Here is a 17,500-nt window from a genome sequence, read left to right on the forward strand (position 1 = left end):
CACTGCAGAAACCTCCAACACCACCACCACCACACACATCACCAAGGTGCGCGCACACACACACACACACACACACACACACACACACACACACACACACACATCACCAAGGTGCTTACTTGCTTATGGTAGTCCAGCGTTCTTCTTCTTCTCTTGGTGAGTTTTGCGGTGACTGTGCCGTCCAGTTGCAGTGAGGACATGTGAAGTCGGTGGTTTTGGCTGCAGTGACCATCTTCCTCTCCTGGCGCTTCCTTTCCCTCGCTGCACTCCTCTCCTCTTCAACGCGCTGAGGTCCAGCTTGGCAGAGCATTCCAGCTGTGTGTGCTGTATCCCACAGCTCCTGATCGTTGTTTTGAGCTGGTCCTTGTATCGCCGTTTTTCACCTCCTGCAGATCGCTGACCATGGTGCAACTGGCCATAGAGGAGTTGGCGTGGAAGTCTGTCCTCTGGCATCCTGATGGTGTGGCCAACCCACCGCAGTTGGTAGTGGAGAAAAGTGGCCTCCATGCTCTTGGTGCCAGTTCTCTCCAGGGCTTCCGTGTGTGGGTCATGATCTCGCCTGGTTGGTACAAGGATGCGCTGGAGACATTTGATGGGGAAGTTCTCCAGCTGGTGGATGTGGTGACGGTACAGGGTCCAGGCTTTGCAGCCGTAGAGTAGGGTGGAAACACAGATCGCTTGGTAGACTGCTACCTTGGTCTGCATGCTGAGGTCCTTGTTCAGAAACACCCTCTTATGCAGCCTACCGAAGGAAGCTGAAGCGGACTTAATCCGGTTTTGGACATCATTGTCCATGTTGCAGTTTTCAGAGAGGATGCTCCCAAAATATTTGAAGTCTGGGACCACTGCTAGAGGCGTGTTGTTGATACTGAAGACAGGTGATGATGGTCAAGTTGGGGAAGGGGAGTTCCACTGGCAAAGTACCTCCGTCTTCACAGTGTTCACGGTGAGATCCCGTCTGTTATAGGCCTTCACAGCAGCTGTTAGTGTTGCTTGCAGAGCCTGTGGTGTATTTGCCACAAAGGCACAGTCATCTGCAAACTGTAACTCCAGTAGGTTTACAGTTTTGACCTTTGTAGCAGCCTGAAGCCTCCTGATGTTATAAAGATTCCCGTCCAACCTATAATCCACCAGAACACCTCTGCTTCCTTCAACCTCTTTTTGCAGCAGCCAGGTGACACTCATGAGGAAGATGTTAAAGAGTACAGGTGCAAGTACACAACCCTGCCTGACACCTGTGCATACTTTGAAGGATCTGGACTCCTGTCCTCCTGTTGTCACCTGAGCCATCATCCCCTGTGGAAACTTTGCAGGATGTTAACAAACTTCTGCGGGCAGCCAACCCTGAGAAGGACAGCCCAGAGCAAGTCTCTGTTGACCGTATCAAAGGCCTTTGATAGGTCCACGAAAGCCATGTACAGGTCTTGATGTTGTTCTCTACACTTCTCTTGTAGCTGGCGAGTTGTAAAGATCATGTCCACAGTGCTGCGATTCTTCCTGAAGCCACATTGGGACTTCAGCAGTAGATGCTCTGTTATGCTCCGTATGCGTCTGGACAGCATCACGTTAGCAAGAACCTTGCTGGCAGCAGAAAGAAGAGATATTCCCCTACTATTTCCGCAGACAGACTTCTCACCCTGGTTACAACATTTGCATCCCTCCACTGCTGGGGGACTGTTCATGGATCCATACATCAGTAATAAGTTTGAAGACTGCTCTTGTACAGAAATAGCCATCGTGCTTAAGGATCTCCACAGGGATGCCATCAGGGCCAGGGGTCTTGTTGTTTTTAAGTGACCTGACTACAGCCAGGACTTCGGAGAAGGTTGGTGTAAGGTCCAGTTCTTCGATGGTTGGGTAGCAGGGGAGCTCTTCCAGAACTGCCAAATCAGGAGAGGCAGGTTGGTTCAAAAGAGCCTGGAAGTGTTCAGCCCATCTGTCCACCACTTGCTTCTGGTCCTTTATGAGAGTTGAGCCATCAGCAGACTTCATGGGTGAGAGGGAAGAATTTTTTGGGCCACGGACATTATAGAAGTTGTGCATGTTGTTTTTCACTGCTTATTCCTTGATTTCTCTGGCCTTTCCAGTCCACGAGTCATTCTGCACCTCCTTCCCTGCTGTTCTCCAGTGCTGCTGCCAAGATGTAGGGTTGGTCAAGACTGCGTTGTGTGCCTTGTGCATGGTGTCCAGCATGGCTTGGATTGATGCTGAGTTTTCATCCAACCAGTCCTGAACCATCAAACCAGTCCGGTGGTAGCCAATGGTCTCAGCTGCTGCCTCATAAAGCTTTGAGCTAAGATAGCCTCAGTTGTCGTCAACACTGCCATCAGGGCTCAGTGAGGAGTTGATGTCCTTCAGCTTCCCAGCAATGTAGTGTCGCAGGTTGTTCTGGGCCTCGGCTTCCTCAAGCCGCGCACAGTCCAACCGCTTCTTGCCAGCTTTTCTAAGATGGACAGGAGGTCATATTGTCACTCGCAGTTTGGAGATGATCATGCGGTGGTCAGTCCAGCAGTCAGCACCTCGTATTACACGAGTGATATGCGCGTCCCTGATGTCTTTATGTCTCTTGATGACATAATCCAGCAAATACTATTGCTTTGATCATGGGTGCATCCAGGAGGCCTTGTATTTGTCTTTCTGTTGGAAGATTGTATTAGTGATTGTCAAGTCATGCTCTGCACAGAAACTGAGTAGTCTCATGCCATTAGCATTAACTTTCCCGATACCATGCTTCCCTATCACTCCAGTCCATATGAGGTTATTTTTCCCCACCCTGGCATTAAAATCACAGAGCAACAGGATTTTATCGCTGCTAGGGATACGCTGTAGGGCCTCATCTAGTTCCTGGTAGAAGCAGTCCTTTGCCTCATTCTCAGATGGTAGAGTTGGCGCATAGGCGCTGAGAAGAGTTGCATACTGCTGTTTCGCCAGGGGGATACGGACGGACATAAGTCTTTCACTTATACCAGTGGGTGTTTCAGTGAAACTGGGCAGCAGGCTGTTTTTTATGGCCAGACCAACACCATGGTGGTGTGGTCCTCCTGTGGGGTATCCCTTCCAGAAATGGGTATAACCCTGGCCTTCTTCCTTAAGGGAACCCTCGTCCAGAAGTCTGGGCTCACTCTAGGCAGCTTTGTCAATATCATAGCGTCTGAGCTCAGCAGCAACCAGCGCAGTTCTTCTTTGCGGCCTGTCAGGGTTGTTGTCCAGGAGAGTTCTGATATTCCATGTAGCCAATTTTATGGGAACTTGTTTATGTTTTTTTTTGTTTTTCGACCGCAGTAGTGGAATGCCACAGTAGGTACGGTGTCCTACCCAGGGAGGGGTGGAGTAGGCAATGTTTAGGCCACCTTTTCTAGGCCTTTCCCCAGACTTGGGGTGAGCAGTGCAGCTCCTAAATAGGACTGCTCAGTCATACAGGGGTCTGCCGAAATTCGCTGCCACTCCAATCCAGTTCATAGTGACCATTATAGCCCTGTATCGCTGGTGTGCAGGGATCTGGCTAGAGGTTCCCAGTACATTCACACCTACCCCCGGTACCAGATTTCCTATTGCCGCCAGGCTTGGTAAAGAAATCGAAATCCATAGCTGTTCTGGATCCACCAATGGTCAGAAGTAGAGACCTGCGCTGTGAAGTTTTTAGAAATGAGTCCCAGCCGCACTATCTTCACCATGAGGAGATGGGACCTGGTGGCAAGGGGGAACCAGGACAACCAGCACCTCTTCACAGCTGCAGGAGGCTGCTGGAAACCTCAGTCTGCCGGGGCCCACCTACGTGTGCCCTAGGTGCACACACACACACACACACACACACAGACTCCTCTGTGATATTCCAGGAAGTCTGTCTGTCTGTTAACCTGTCTGTCTCTCTCGCTGCAGATGGTGAAGGGGGGATCTGTCTGTCTGTTAACCTGTCTGTCTCTCTCTGCAGACGGTGAAGGGGGGACCTGTCTGTCTGTTAACCTGTCTGTCTCTCTCTGCAGACGGTGAAGGGGGGAATCTCAGAGACGAGGATCGAGAAGAGAATCGTGATTTCAGGAGACACAGAAATCGACCACGACCAGGTACCGGCCATCCGTCTGTTCTCTTCAAAACAAAGTGACTTTGAGCTCAAACCCGCGCTGTTGGCTCGTGTCTCCTGCCAAGCGGACTGCAGCGCATCTGTCTCCGTATGGGACATCCAGGAAGGAGACATTGTCCCGCCGGCAGCCGTCTAGGAGTCTCAGGAAAAATTAAAAAAAACTAAAATCGAAAATATGAACATAAAGAAAAAGTAGTCAGTCACTCAATAGTCAGAGTTAGGATGCAGCTGTAACACCTGTCTGTCTGCCTGCCTGGCTGTCTGTCTCTGGCTGTCTGCCTGTCTTCCTGATCTGTCTGTCTGTCTGACCTGTCTGTCTGTCTGAAGGCGTTGGCAGCAGCGATCAGCGAGGCGCGGCGGCAGCATCCTGAACTTTCCGTCACGCGAGTCGTCGTTCATAAAGAGACTGAAATCTGTCCGGATCACATGATTGATTGATGGCATCACAGGTAACAGGGGCGCTCTGGCCCCGCCCCCTGCTGCTGATGCTAAAGAAGATGCAGTGTCATGCTGGATGCTGATTGGCTGCTGCTGCAGAGCACTAACAGGCTAGCTTGAGGCTGATTAGTGCATGATGACATCAGCAGCTTCCTGTTTACATCATCAGTGACATGTGTGACATGAGTGGATGATGCTGATTGGCTGCTGCTACTCAAAGCAAACTGGCTGCTTCCTGTCATGTGACACGATGCTAATGGCTAACAGCGCTATGCTAAGCTAATAGAGACATTTCAACACAAACATCTGTTCCCATGTTTACATGCAGCACTGTAACTGTGATACATAAAGTTTTCTTTTTTTTTTTTTTTAAACTATTACACATTTTGCTGAGGTCCTCACGGAAGACCCTAAAGGACCTCTGGGGGGTCCACAGACCTCACTATTGGCCCTTTTCCACTAGTACCTACTCAGCTCGACTCTACTCAGTTTGAGAGCTTTTCCATCAGGTGGTAGTACCTGCTAGCAGGTCCCATTTTAGCACCTACTCAGCCGGGGTTCCAAGCGAGCTGAGTCGAGCTGAGTCGAGCCGAAAATGTGACGTAAACGCCGTGCAGGCAACTGATTGGACAGGGAGTGACGAGAGCGACTCCTGCACGAAACAAACAAACCCAACATTTAAAAAAAAAAAAAAAAAAAAAAACGGCAACAGCGACCGTGCTTATTGATCGTCACTGAAGTTGGCAAAGTTGGAAAATGGCGAGCAAACCGGCACCGCGGTCAAATAAGACGTGGAGACTTTTCTGTGGTTGGTGGCGGCCCAAAGAATCCAGAGGGAGCTGGACGGTGCACCGCGTTGCTATGACGACTCCACCCATGGCGAGGTGCTACTCAATTGTAATGGAAAACCACCTAAACCGTGTCGAGGCGAGTAGAGCCGAGTAGATACTCAGTGATGCCAACACTGACCCGACACTGCAGACGGGACGGGAAAGGCCTTCGCACGCCGAGTTGGCGCTTTTCATCTGAAAGTGTCGCATCTTTAAAAATAAACAGGACCTCTCGTGTCGATCACGTTTACACACCGACTCCTCAGGATCCCACGGCGTCCTCGGGATCCCACGGCGTCTCGGGATCCCATGGCGCCTCGGGATTTCCAGCCTGACGCCTCAGTGCGACCGTCACACCTTATCAGAGGTTCTCCCGCAGAACTTGACTTTAGATCAGGACGTCCTGATTCTGAAACGAAAACAAACAAAAACATTCTCGATGTGGTCGGTCGGTCTCAGGCCCGCAAGACCAGCTGCTGTGATCTGATTGGTGGATGAGAAGCGGTGCAAGCCAATCAGAAAGCAGGCTGTCCTGCTGGCAGACGCTGCTGACCTCAGATCTGTCAGCAACAGGATGAAAGAGAAGACGTTCCTCTGGAAACATTTTCATCTCACGATGAACAAACTGAATCACAACTTTACATTTTCTACATTTACATTTATTTTCTAATTCTAATTTAATCCATGAGACTCCTGATGCGGCAAACACCTCACGCTCTGCTGTCGTCATCTCCATGGCAACGCCGTGGACTTCCAATATGGCTGCCACAGAACAGTAGAACCACACGATACAGCATCTAACCACATGCTAACATGCCATGCTAACATGCTGTGATAACCTATGCTAAGAACTATGCTATGCTAAGCTAACATGCTAACTGGCCTGTGCGTAGCATGATCCTGGATCATTTCCCCAGGCCTGCTCCTCTGTCTGTCTGCCTGTCTGTCTCTCTGTCTGTCAGCCTGTCTGTCTCTCTGTCTGTCAGCCTGTCTGTCTTTCTTTCTGTCTGCCTGTCTGTCTCTCTGTCTGTCTGCCTAGAGAGAGAGACAGAGTCTAACCCTGTGAGGTGTTGACAGACTCACATGGTCAGTTTCATGACGATGATGATGATGATGATGATGAGAGGAGGAGGAACGTGTTGATGAAGAACGTCTGTCCTGTCTGACCGTCTCTGTCTCTCTCAGGACTGATCCTGGACCTGCTGCTGCATTGTGGGAAATGTAGTCCAGACCAAGGAGCCAATCAGGATGAAGATGGTCCGCAGCAGCACTTAGTGGACCTTTACAGACCTGAGCATTTACTGGACACACACACACACACACACACACACACACACACACACACACACGTAGTACGTACGCTCAGATAGAGTTAACACCTGTCGCACACACACTCATAAACACCAGGAGCTGCACTAAACTATCTGTAAACCGTCTGTCTCTTCTGACCTGTCTGTCTGACAGGAGGCGGGGCCACAGACGGTTACCTAGCAACAGACCTGCGAGTGTTAGCATCACAGCTTTCTAACACTGATCAGAAACTGAGATCATCCAAACAATTCAAATCAATAAAAACTCAGAAAATGATCATAAACAGTGGAAACATTGTAGACGATGTGATGGCCGCTAGCATTAGCAGCTAGCATTAGCCGCTAGCATTAGCAGCTAGCATTAGCAGCACATTCTTCATTGAGCAGGAAGCAGCTGCAGTCAGTCGTGTTCAGAAATCAGTGTGGTTTTATCTGTCCACGTTACCATGACGACGCTGTGGTTAAACACTGCAATGACTTTAACTTGCTACATCACCTGACCTCACCTGACCTCCTGTCCTCATCTGACCTCCTGTCCTCACCTGTCCTCACCTGACCTCCTGTCCTCACCTGACCTCCTGTCCTCACCTGACCACCTGTCCTCACCTGACCTCCTGTCCTCACCTGTCCTCACCTGACCTCCTGTCCTCACCTGACCACCTGTCCTCACCTGACCTCCTGTCCTCACCTGTCCTCACCTGACCTCCTGGCCTTACCTGACCACCTGACCTGACCTCACCTGACCACCTGTCCTCACCTGACCTCCTGGCCTTACCTGACCTCCTGTCCTCACCTGACCTCCTGGCCTTACCTGACCACCTGTCCTCACCTGACCTCCTGGCCTTACCTGACCACCTGACCACCTGACCTGACCTCACCTGACCACCTGACCACCTGACCTGACCTCACCTGACCACCTGACCACCTGACCTCACCTGACCTCCTGTCCTCACCTGACCTCCTGGCCTTACCTGACCTCCTGTCCTCACCTGACCACCTGGCCTTACCTGACTACCTGACCTCACCTGACCTCACCTGATGTCACCTGACCTCACCTGACCTCACCTGACCATCTGACCTCACCTGACCACCTGACCTCAGCTGACCTCACCTGACATCACCTGACCTCCTGACCTCACCTGACTGTTGCTAACTGGCTCAGAGGAGCTTGTATCTGTTAAAGTAGCATGTGGCTAACATTAGCATGGTTTGTCACGGCTTTTCTGCACCCGCCCCGTCGCTCTGATGTGATGTCACTTCCTTTTTTATACACTCACGCCAGACATGGCAACCAAGGAAGTTATCCATGGAGACCAGACAGGGGAGAGACAGACAGGTGAGAGAGAGACAGGTGACAGACAGACAGGTGTGCCCAGATGCCTCATGGGAAAGCGAGTGTAGATGTACAACCAAATATTGATCTTATACTTCTGAACAAACAACTTCCTTATTAATCTAAATCATTTAATTTCATCCAACACACACTCTCTCTCTCTCACACACACACAGACACCTCTATAAAAACTTAAACTCAAACACACAGACACACGCACACAGACACAGACACAGACACACACACACACACACACACAGACACACACAGACACACACACACACACACACACACAGTAGGACTGTATGGTTTAGCAGTGGTTCTTGTGGTTTGTGTTTTATCTGTAAATATAAGGAGAGCTCATCCTGCACTGCGCTCATGTCCTCTGAAGCAGATAGGGGGCGCCATTCTGACATCACTGCGTTCCCACGACAACCACACCACCACAGATGGCTGACATCAGATGAAGCCTCACCACAGTTCAACACCAAAAACATGAGATGCTGCTGTTAAACCAGATGTTAACCCATCACCCTCACCTGCCGAGCCCCGCCCACCCTGCACCTGGGCGGGACGACGCAGACGTTTGATTGGTTGGTTGGTTTCCCATATAAAAACAAACATTTATTTCCTGAAATATTCAGACAACAGTTTGCATCAGATTTGATAGAGTGACCTTTCAGTCTGACTTATTAACAACAACAACAACAACAACAACAACAACAGGACAACAACGAAGCAATAATAGTAGTAGTTAAGAATAATCCAAATTTACAGAAAGGCAGATTTATTTGTGATGTGTCTCAGAAAGTAGGAAGCAGGTGTGTGCAGTGCTCATGACTGAATAATCATGTTAATAATTAAGATGTTTAGTTCAGAGTTCATGATTGTTGTTGTCGGTCTGCATGAAAGGACCTTAATAATAATAATAATAATACATTTTATTTATGGGCGCCTTTCAGGACACTCAAGGCCACCGTACAAAAAGACAGTAAAAACAATCAATAAAACATAATAATCAATCAAAAACAGTGCAATACATAAAACAACAGTAAAGTGCAGGTGACCTCTAGTGGAGGTCACCTGGCCTCACCTGTCTCACCTGGTGGAAGGTCACCTGGCCTCAGCTGTCTCACCTGGTGGAGGTCACCTGGCCTCACCTGTCTCACCTGGTGGAGGTCACCTGGCCTCACCTGTCTCACCTGGTGGAGGTCACCTGGCCTCAGCTGTCTCACCTGGTGGAGGTCACCTGGCCTCAGCTGTCTCACCTGGTGGAGGTCACCTGGCTTCACCTGTCTCACCTGGTGGAGGTCACCTGGCCTCACCTGTCTCACCTGGAGGTCGCTCTAACAAACTGATGCGAGCTGTTTCTGGTTGCTGTTTGAACTGTAAAGTAGCATGTTGGCTAGCACCGTAACCTCTCACTGTATAGCGGCTGAAGCCCCGCTCTGTATTTACCCATAATGCAATAGTAATGTGCCATTTTCTCACCTTGCCATAAAAACCCTCAACATGAACTGATTTATTTATCTGTTTATCTAAGTATTGATTTGTGTATGTTGTTATTTACTGACAAATTGATTTTATTTTTGGTTTCGTTTTCCTCTGTAGCTTCAGTCTGTCCTGACAATGTTCCACAGTCTGGGGGGCGGGGCCTTATGTCCGGGGGCGGGGCCTCGGGTCCAGGGGTGGGGTATTGCATCATGGGACAATGTTCATTTCCCTTTTATGTCTCCTGACTGTGTATGGTAACAGGATTTCCTCTGTACATGCTATGACCTCTGACCCTTGACCCCCTCCTATAGGCGGTCTGAAGGTTCCTCTGCGTCTCCAGTCTGAGACGAGAGGAGAACTGTGGGACTGTGGCGTTTAGGGGCAAACAGACATTTGAGAGTCTTCCAGCTTCCATCAGGAAAGACAGAGCAGCTAAAAAGAACCAAAGACCAGACAGATAATCCGGTTCCATCCGGACTGACTGCTGCTGTGGCCCGGATCATAACAACATCAACAACAAGCTGTTTTTTATAGTTACAGTGTCAAGTCAGTTCTCTGTGGTTCAAGGATACATGTGGAAGTTTCCTGCAGATGCTACCTGCCGGATCTACTTTCCAATTTAAACAGGAAAATAACAGGAGAAGAGCCGGTTAGTTTTGTGACTAAACCAGGCAGCAGATCCTGTTGTTTCACACACACACACACACACACACACACACACACACACACACACACACACACACACACACACACACACACACAGACACACCCAGGGACCCAGACAACACAGCACAGGTGAGGTGGCTCAGCAGCAGTGCGTCACCTGCCTCCCCTCTGACACCTGAACACATCAGGCTGCTGCTCCCAGACATACGGCCAGGTGTCACCTGAGACACCTGAGTCTGACCTCTGACCTCCGTGACCTTCAAGCATTACTGGTTAATATTATTCTATTATTATTGGTTAATATTATTCTATTATTATTGGTTAATATTGTCAGTATTATTTGTTAGTATTGTGTTTGTTAGTATTTGCTGAAACACACATGTTCACCCAGGCGACAGCCCAACATCTCATGGCACAGTAGAACCCCTTCTGGTACCACAAAGAACCTTTCACACCATGGTTCTTTATAGAACTATTTCTTTAAATGGTTCAAAGGTGCCTCAGAGAACCATAAGAACAGTTCTTTGTGGAACCAGCAATGATTCTTCATGGAAACAGCACCTCACTGTCATTTCTTACAGGAAGAATAAAGGTGTCAGTTGGTTCCGTGTAGAACCCTTTTCAAATCTTATTTCAAATGAGGAACCGTCCACTAGATAAAGTGCTTCTTCAGTAGTTGATGGTTTGACATGGAACCATTAAAGAACCATTTTAGAGCCGTTCTTTTCCTGCTGTGTTGTCATGAAGCACGAATCAGCAGCTTTGTTGTTGTTTGTTGTTGGTCATGTGACTAGAAGAACACTAACAGAGGCAGAAAGTTTGATTTCATGTGTTTGCTCTCTGGTGGCACTGAGCTTCTATTCAGGGAAGATCGTGATTGGACCAATGATCCCACTGACCACGCTCCCACATGTGGCCACGCCCCCGTAATGACCGTGTTCTCGAAAATCTGACCACTTCCACTACAATCTAACCACACCCCCTAATGCCAAACCACGCCCCTTAGTGACAAACCATGCCCCCTGACGTCTGATCACGCCCCCTAATGTCGGGTTACAGAAATCCTGTTTTGTTTCATGTCTGTATGAAGTTCTCCATGCGGAATGTTTTCTTTCACTGAACTGAAATAAAACAAGGAATAAAACGATAAAGCCGTCTGTCTGCCTGTCTGTCTGCCAGTCTGTCTGTCTGCTTACCTGCCTGTCTGTCTGTCTATTTGTCTGTCTGTCTGCTCTGAGCTGCAGAGTGATCACAAGTTACGTCAAATCACATCCACAACAACCAGCCCGGGGGTCTCGGGGTTTTTCAGGATGATGAAATTGACTGAATATAAAATTCCGTTTATGAACTTCCATTTATATTTTAATGGATATTTATTAGGCTAAATAATGATTTTTAAGTACCTTTGCATGGATGCTATATATATATATATATATATATATATATATATATATGCACTATATTACCAAAAGTATTCGCTCACCTGCCTTTACTCATACTATGAACTGAAGTGCCATCCCATTCCTAACCCATAGAGTTCAATATGATGTTGGTCCACCTTTGCAGCTATTACAGCTTCAACTCTTCTGGGAAGACTGTCCACAAGGTTGAGGAGAGTGTTTATAGGAATTTTTGACCATTCTTCCAAAAGCGCATTGGTGAGGTCACACACTGATGTTGGTCGAGAAGGCCTGGCTCTCAGTCTCCGCTCTAATTCATCCCAAAGGTGTTCTATCGGGTTCAGGTCAGGACTCTGTGCAGGCCAGTCAAGTTCATCCACACCAGACTCTGTCATCCATGTCTTTATGGACCTTGCTTTGTGCACTGGTGCACAGTCATGTTGGAAGAGGAAGGGGCCCGCTCCAAACTGTTCCCACAAGGTTGGGAGCATGGAATTGTCCAAATGTTTTGGTATCCTGAAGCATTCAAAGTTCCTTTCACTGGAACTAAGGGGCCAAGCCCAGCTCCTGAAAAACAACCCCACACCATAATTCCTCCTCCACCAAATTTCACAGTCGGCACAATGCAGTCTGAAATGTACCGTTCTCCTGGCAACCTCCAAACCCAGACTCGTCCATCAGATTGCCAGATGGAAAAGCGTGATTCATCACTCCAGAGAACGCGTCTCCACTGCTCTAGAGGCCAGTGGCGGCGTGCTTTACACCATTGCATCCGACGCTTTGCATTGCACTTGGTGATGTGTGGCTTGGCTGCAGCTGCTCGGCCATGGAAACCCATTCCATGAAGCTCTCTGCGTACTGTACTTGGGCTAATCTGAAGGTCACATGAAGTTTGTAGCTCTGTAGCAATTGACTGTGCAGAAAGTTGGCGACCTCTTTGCACTATGCGCTTCAGCATCCGCTGACCCCTCTCCGTCACTTTACGTGGCCTACCACTTCGTGGCTGAGTTGCTGTTGTTCCCAAACGCTTCCATTTTGTTATAATAGAGCTGACAGTTGACTGTGGAATATTTAGGAGCGAGGAAATTTCACGACTGGATTTGTTGCACAGGTGGCATCCTATGACAGTTCCACGCTGGAATTCACTGAGCTCCTGAGAGCGGCCCATTCTTTCACAAATGTCTTGTTTCACTGTCTGCATGCCTGAGTGCTTGATTTTATACACCTGTGGCCAGGCCAAGTGATTAGGACACCTGATTCTGATCATTTGAATGGGTGAGCGAATACTTTTGGTAATATAGTGTATATATATATATATATATATATATATATATATATATATATATATTTTTTTTTTTTTTTTTTTACAGATATTTAAGCATTATTACACGAGAGGGTGTGAAGTGACAATAATGACTGTCAAGCACACCCTCGAGTGTAATAATGCAATTATACAACTATTACCAACAAAATAAAATGTATAATCAAAATGTATTCATACTGTGGGCATTTCACTCTCAAAATACCAACGTTTTTTGCTGGTATTCTCTCCGTTTCAGTGGAAACACATGAGATCTGATGGTAACTAGTCCTTATCAGCAGCCAACTTGAGCTTATCATGTTTTCTAGACATCATGATTTCCCAAAACTGAATAAATACACACACAGCAACACAAAACTGCTCTGCTAGCTCAGTCATGTTGGAACTAGAATATCCACTGGAAAAAAAAAAATTTCATGGACTGATAGTTATACTCCCGCTAACTTCTCAGTCATTTTAATCTAACAGTTGCCATGACAACGACTCAGCAGCACAGCTGATCTTTATCAACAACCAACTCATATTAACAGTTATATTTAAATACAGGCCACTGCTTTCCAGTGTCGGCCACAACAAACATCTGTCTTTTAATAAACTCACCGGCAGATGTTTTATTTCAGCTGGGGGTGTGTCACTCCAATTTAACGTCAGCTCCGATTAATGTGGCTAAGCAGCAAAAGTAAGGACAGTAAGCAGTCACATTAAGGCTGAACAGAGTTATAGAATCACCTTTTCAGGCTGTTATCAATTTACCTCTGAAATAAAGACCACAGTTTTCACAGATGTGTTGATTTATTAAATGTTCATTTCAATGTACAGATTCAAACAAATTGACGAATTAATTAAATCAATGGCCTAGGAAACTCATAAAGAATAAACAAATTAATAACGATTAATAAGCTAATTAATAACTGATAACATAAACACATTAATAACAAGAACAAAGTTACAGCCGCACATCTCCGTGGAAAATCTGACAGGTACTGTCCGTGGTGCTGAATCTGCCTCAGCAGGTACTGTCCGTGGTGCTGAATCTGCTGAGGCATTTCATTCTCTTTATTATAGAAATTAAAGCTCCATAAAATTCACGGAGGATCTTGTTCAGCTCTTCTTTCCTTACAGGTGAGAAATCAGCTGTTTGCCCGGTGTTTGTCAGGTAGTCTTGTAGACATTTGACGGCCCAAGACGTTGACCGGGCCGTACCGGCTTCATTTCCTGACCTCTCCAGCTGATCCAGCTCTTCACTCGTCACTCTCGCGTATCTCTCCTTTTTCTCTTCTGTCTTGTCTTCCTCGTTCAGCCGTTTATCCAAACTTAGGTCGCCAAATAAACCAACATTGACAACCAAACGGTCCATTATGCAGGTGAACAAAGCTGACAGCAGCTTTTGATGCGGGTTTCAGTGAAACTTTTCGTGTTGTCATGGAAATCACAGACTCAGGCAATAAGATATAGGCGGAGTAATATTTTCAGTGATGAGTTTTTTTTTTTTTTTTTTTGAGCACGGTTAGCTGTGCTGTCATGCTCATTTGAGCTCATTCTAAACGTCTGATTGACCAATCAGATTGCTCGGTCAGATCTACGCGTTGTATCATTTTTAAAAATCTCATGCACGTGGAGTTCCTCCACGTACCCCCATTTGAGAAACTGTGCTCTAATCAATCAGTCAATCTAATCAATCAGTCATCAGTCTGTGCAGCAGGGGGCAGCCACTCCTCCAGCCTCACACACACCACAGAAGAAGAGCAGAGCAGGAAGTGCAGAGCTCAGCCGTGTGTGTGCACTCTGTTAGTCGTTAGCTGTTAGCCGTTAGCCGTTAGCTGGTCGGTAGCTGTAGGTGGTCGTCGGTGGGGCTGCGCTGGTTGCCATGGCAGCTGAGAAGATCAACCAGGCGCACGAGCATCTGGCCAAAGCAGAGAAACAGTGAGTTAGCTCGTGGCTAAGTTAGCATGTGGCTAACTGTGAAAGTGTGTGTGGCTAGCTGGAGGAGCTACGTGCCTGCTAGGCTAGCGTCTCATCTCTGCTGTGTGTGTGTGTGTGTGTGTGTGTGTGTGTGTGTGTGTGTGTGTGTGTGTGTGTGTGTGTGTGTGTGCGCGCGCGCGTATGTTCTCCCAGTTTGAAGACCAGTTTTCTGAAGTGGAAACCTGATTATGACAGCGCAGCAGCAGAGTACTCTAAAGCAGGTAACACACACACACACACACACACACACACACACACACACACACACACTCACACACGTGATACACACTGCAGCTGCACCTAAACTGTATTTATTTCATTTCATTTTATTTTATTTTCATGAAAGAATCTGTTCTTCAGTTGGTCATCTCATGACAAATTTATTGATTATTCCAGAGATTAATTCTTTATTATTCAAGTAATATAAGAACCAGTTTACCCAAAATAAATATCAAAAACATTTTCATTACTATTTAAAAATTTCAATTTTTTCTTCTATTAAAAACAAACACATGTATGATGTTGTTAACAACAACAGCAACAACAGTGATGATAATAATGACAGACTGTGTGTCACTTATCAGCCTCTGATGAGGAGGATGAAGATGAAGATGACGATGACGTGTTGACACACATCATGGACATGATCTTCCCGTGACGTCACGTCACCCATGGCATGACGTTGCGTGGCGTGGCGTGGCGTGGCGTGGCGCGGCGTGCCGTGGTCGAGTCAGCTGATTCCGGACACCAATACAGCTCAGTGTCTTTTCACAGTAAAAGGCTGAACTTTGAAGCCTGAGCAAATTAACCAAAAAATAAAAAAAATTACAGCATCAGAAAAAAAGATAAAACAATCAAAAAATAAACTACAAATTAGAACATGCAACAAAAGGCATCCAGAAAATTGGCAAACCTTTGTGGAAAAAATAAAAAATAAATAAAGAACATTCTAATTAATAGTGTATTTAATTATAATTATGATCGTATTTTAAATTGTAACTACTGCAATTACTGATTTTTTAATTACAATGTAAATAATTCTAAAGAGAAAAACAAATCATAAGAACGGCTTTACAGTTTCCAAAAACAAGGTTTGAAATTTTTTTTATTTTGTTTATAGGCTTGAATAAAAACATTTCAAATTAAAAGCCCGCCCACAGGTTCCTTGACTGTAATGATTAACCAATCAGAGCCTTTGATCTGACCTGCTTTGGTTGTGTGGAAATTGGCCCGGCGTTACCATGGCAACAGTCGCCCAGCTGTTTGAGGAACGCGGCGAGGAGCGAGTCAGCGGGCCGCCGCCGCCTCGGTCTCCCTGACGACCAGCGCCACTCAGCGGCCTCAGAATACAGAATATTGATTATGTATCGATAGGGAAGCAATAAGACTCTGCTGGTGCAGCATCGCTCGTTAAACATGTTACATGTTGTTTTTATCAAACAAAGGCTTTGAAGCGTGTTTGAGGCGTGTTTGAAGTGTTTGAAGTGTGTTTGAGGCGTGTTTGAAGCGTGTTTGAGGCGTGTTTGAGGCGCGTTTGAGGTGTTGGAGGCGTGTTTGAAGTGTGTTTGAAGTGTTTGAGGCGTGTTTGAGGCGTGTTTGAAGTGTGTTTGAAGTGTTTGAGGCGTGTTTGAGGCGTGTTTGAGGCGTGTTTGAAGCGTGTTTGAGGCGTGTTTGAGGCGCGTTTGAGGTGTTGGAGGCATGTTTGAGGCGTGTTTGAAGTGTGTTTGAGGCGTGTTTGAAGTGTGGTTGAGGCGTGTTTGAGGTGTTTTAGGTGTGTTTAAGGCGTGTTTGAGGCGTGTTTGAGGCGTGTTTGAGGCACATTTGAGGCGCGTTTGAGGTGTTGGAGGCGTGTTTGAAGTGTGTTTGAAGTGTTTGAGGCGTGTTTGAGGCGTGTTTGAAGTGTGTTTGAAGTGTTTGAGGCGTGTTTGAGGTGTTTGAGGCGTGTTTGAAGTGTTTGAGGCGTGTTTGAGGCGTGTTTGAAGCGTGTTTGAGGCGTGTTTGAGGCGCGTTTGAGGTGTTGGAGGCGTGTTTGAGGCGTGTTTGAAGTGTGTTTGAGGCGTGTTTGAAGTGTGGTTGAGGCGTGTTTGAGGTGTTTTAGGTGTGTTTAAGGCGTGTTTGAGGCGTGTTTGAGGCACGTTTGAGGCGCGTTTGAGGCGTGTTTGAGGCGTGTTTGAGGTGTTCTAGGTGTGTTTGAGGCGTGTTTGAAGTGTGTTTGAGGCGTGTTTGAAGTGTGTTTGAAGTGTTTGAGGCGTGTTTGAGGCGTGTTTGAAGTGTTTGAAGTGTGTTTGAGGCGTGTTTGAAGTGTGTTTGAAGTGTTTGAGGCGTGTTTGAGGCGTGTTTGAAGTGTTTGAGGCGTGTTTGAGGCGTGTTTGAAGCGTGTTTGAGGCGTGTTTGAGGCGCGTTTGAGGTGTTGGAGGCGTGTTTGAGGCGTGTTTGAAGTGTGTTTGAGGCGTGTTTGAAGTGTGGTTGAGGCGTGTTTGAGGTGTTTTAGGTGTGTTTAAGGCGTGTTTGAGGCGTGTTTGAGGCGTGTTTGAGGCGCGTTTGAGGCGCGTTTGAGGCGTGTTTGAGGCGTGTTTGAGGTGTTCTAGGTGTGTTTGAGGCGTGTTTGAGGTGTTCTAGGTGTGTTTGAGGCGTGTTTGAGGTGTTCTAGGTGTGTTTGAGGTGT

At 47.1% G+C, this 17,500-nt stretch overlaps 2 protein-coding genes across 2 annotated transcripts in view; both read left to right on the top strand.

Annotated features, from left to right (window-relative positions):
- The window catches only part of epb41l3a (erythrocyte membrane protein band 4.1-like 3a), a 38,535-nt gene extending 31,337 nt beyond the window's left edge, over positions 1 to 7,198 (top strand). Inside the window, exons 23-26 of the mRNA XM_030078837.1 lie at positions 1 to 46; positions 3,984 to 4,064; positions 4,409 to 4,530; positions 6,535 to 7,198. The exon at positions 1 to 46 is cut by the window's left edge and continues 53 nt beyond it. Coding sequence (XP_029934697.1) covers positions 1 to 46; positions 3,984 to 4,064; positions 4,409 to 4,519 — 238 coding nt within the window. The 3' untranslated portion in view covers positions 4,520 to 4,530; positions 6,535 to 7,198. The remainder of the gene's footprint in view (positions 47 to 3,983; positions 4,065 to 4,408; positions 4,531 to 6,534) is intronic.
- A 7,377-nt stretch (positions 7,199 to 14,575) lies between these two features.
- Positions 14,576 to 17,500, top strand: part of LOC115379158 (gamma-soluble NSF attachment protein-like) — a 9,133-nt gene continuing 6,208 nt past the window's right edge. The window contains exons 1-2 of the mRNA XM_030079879.1: positions 14,576 to 14,796; positions 14,989 to 15,056. Coding sequence (XP_029935739.1) covers positions 14,741 to 14,796; positions 14,989 to 15,056 — 124 coding nt within the window. The 5' untranslated portion in view covers positions 14,576 to 14,740. The remainder of the gene's footprint in view (positions 14,797 to 14,988; positions 15,057 to 17,500) is intronic.

This window comes from Myripristis murdjan, chromosome 20 (assembly GCF_902150065.1).
Source record: "Myripristis murdjan chromosome 20, fMyrMur1.1, whole genome shotgun sequence".
NCBI classification, from domain to species: Eukaryota; Metazoa; Chordata; class Actinopteri; order Holocentriformes; family Holocentridae; genus Myripristis; species Myripristis murdjan.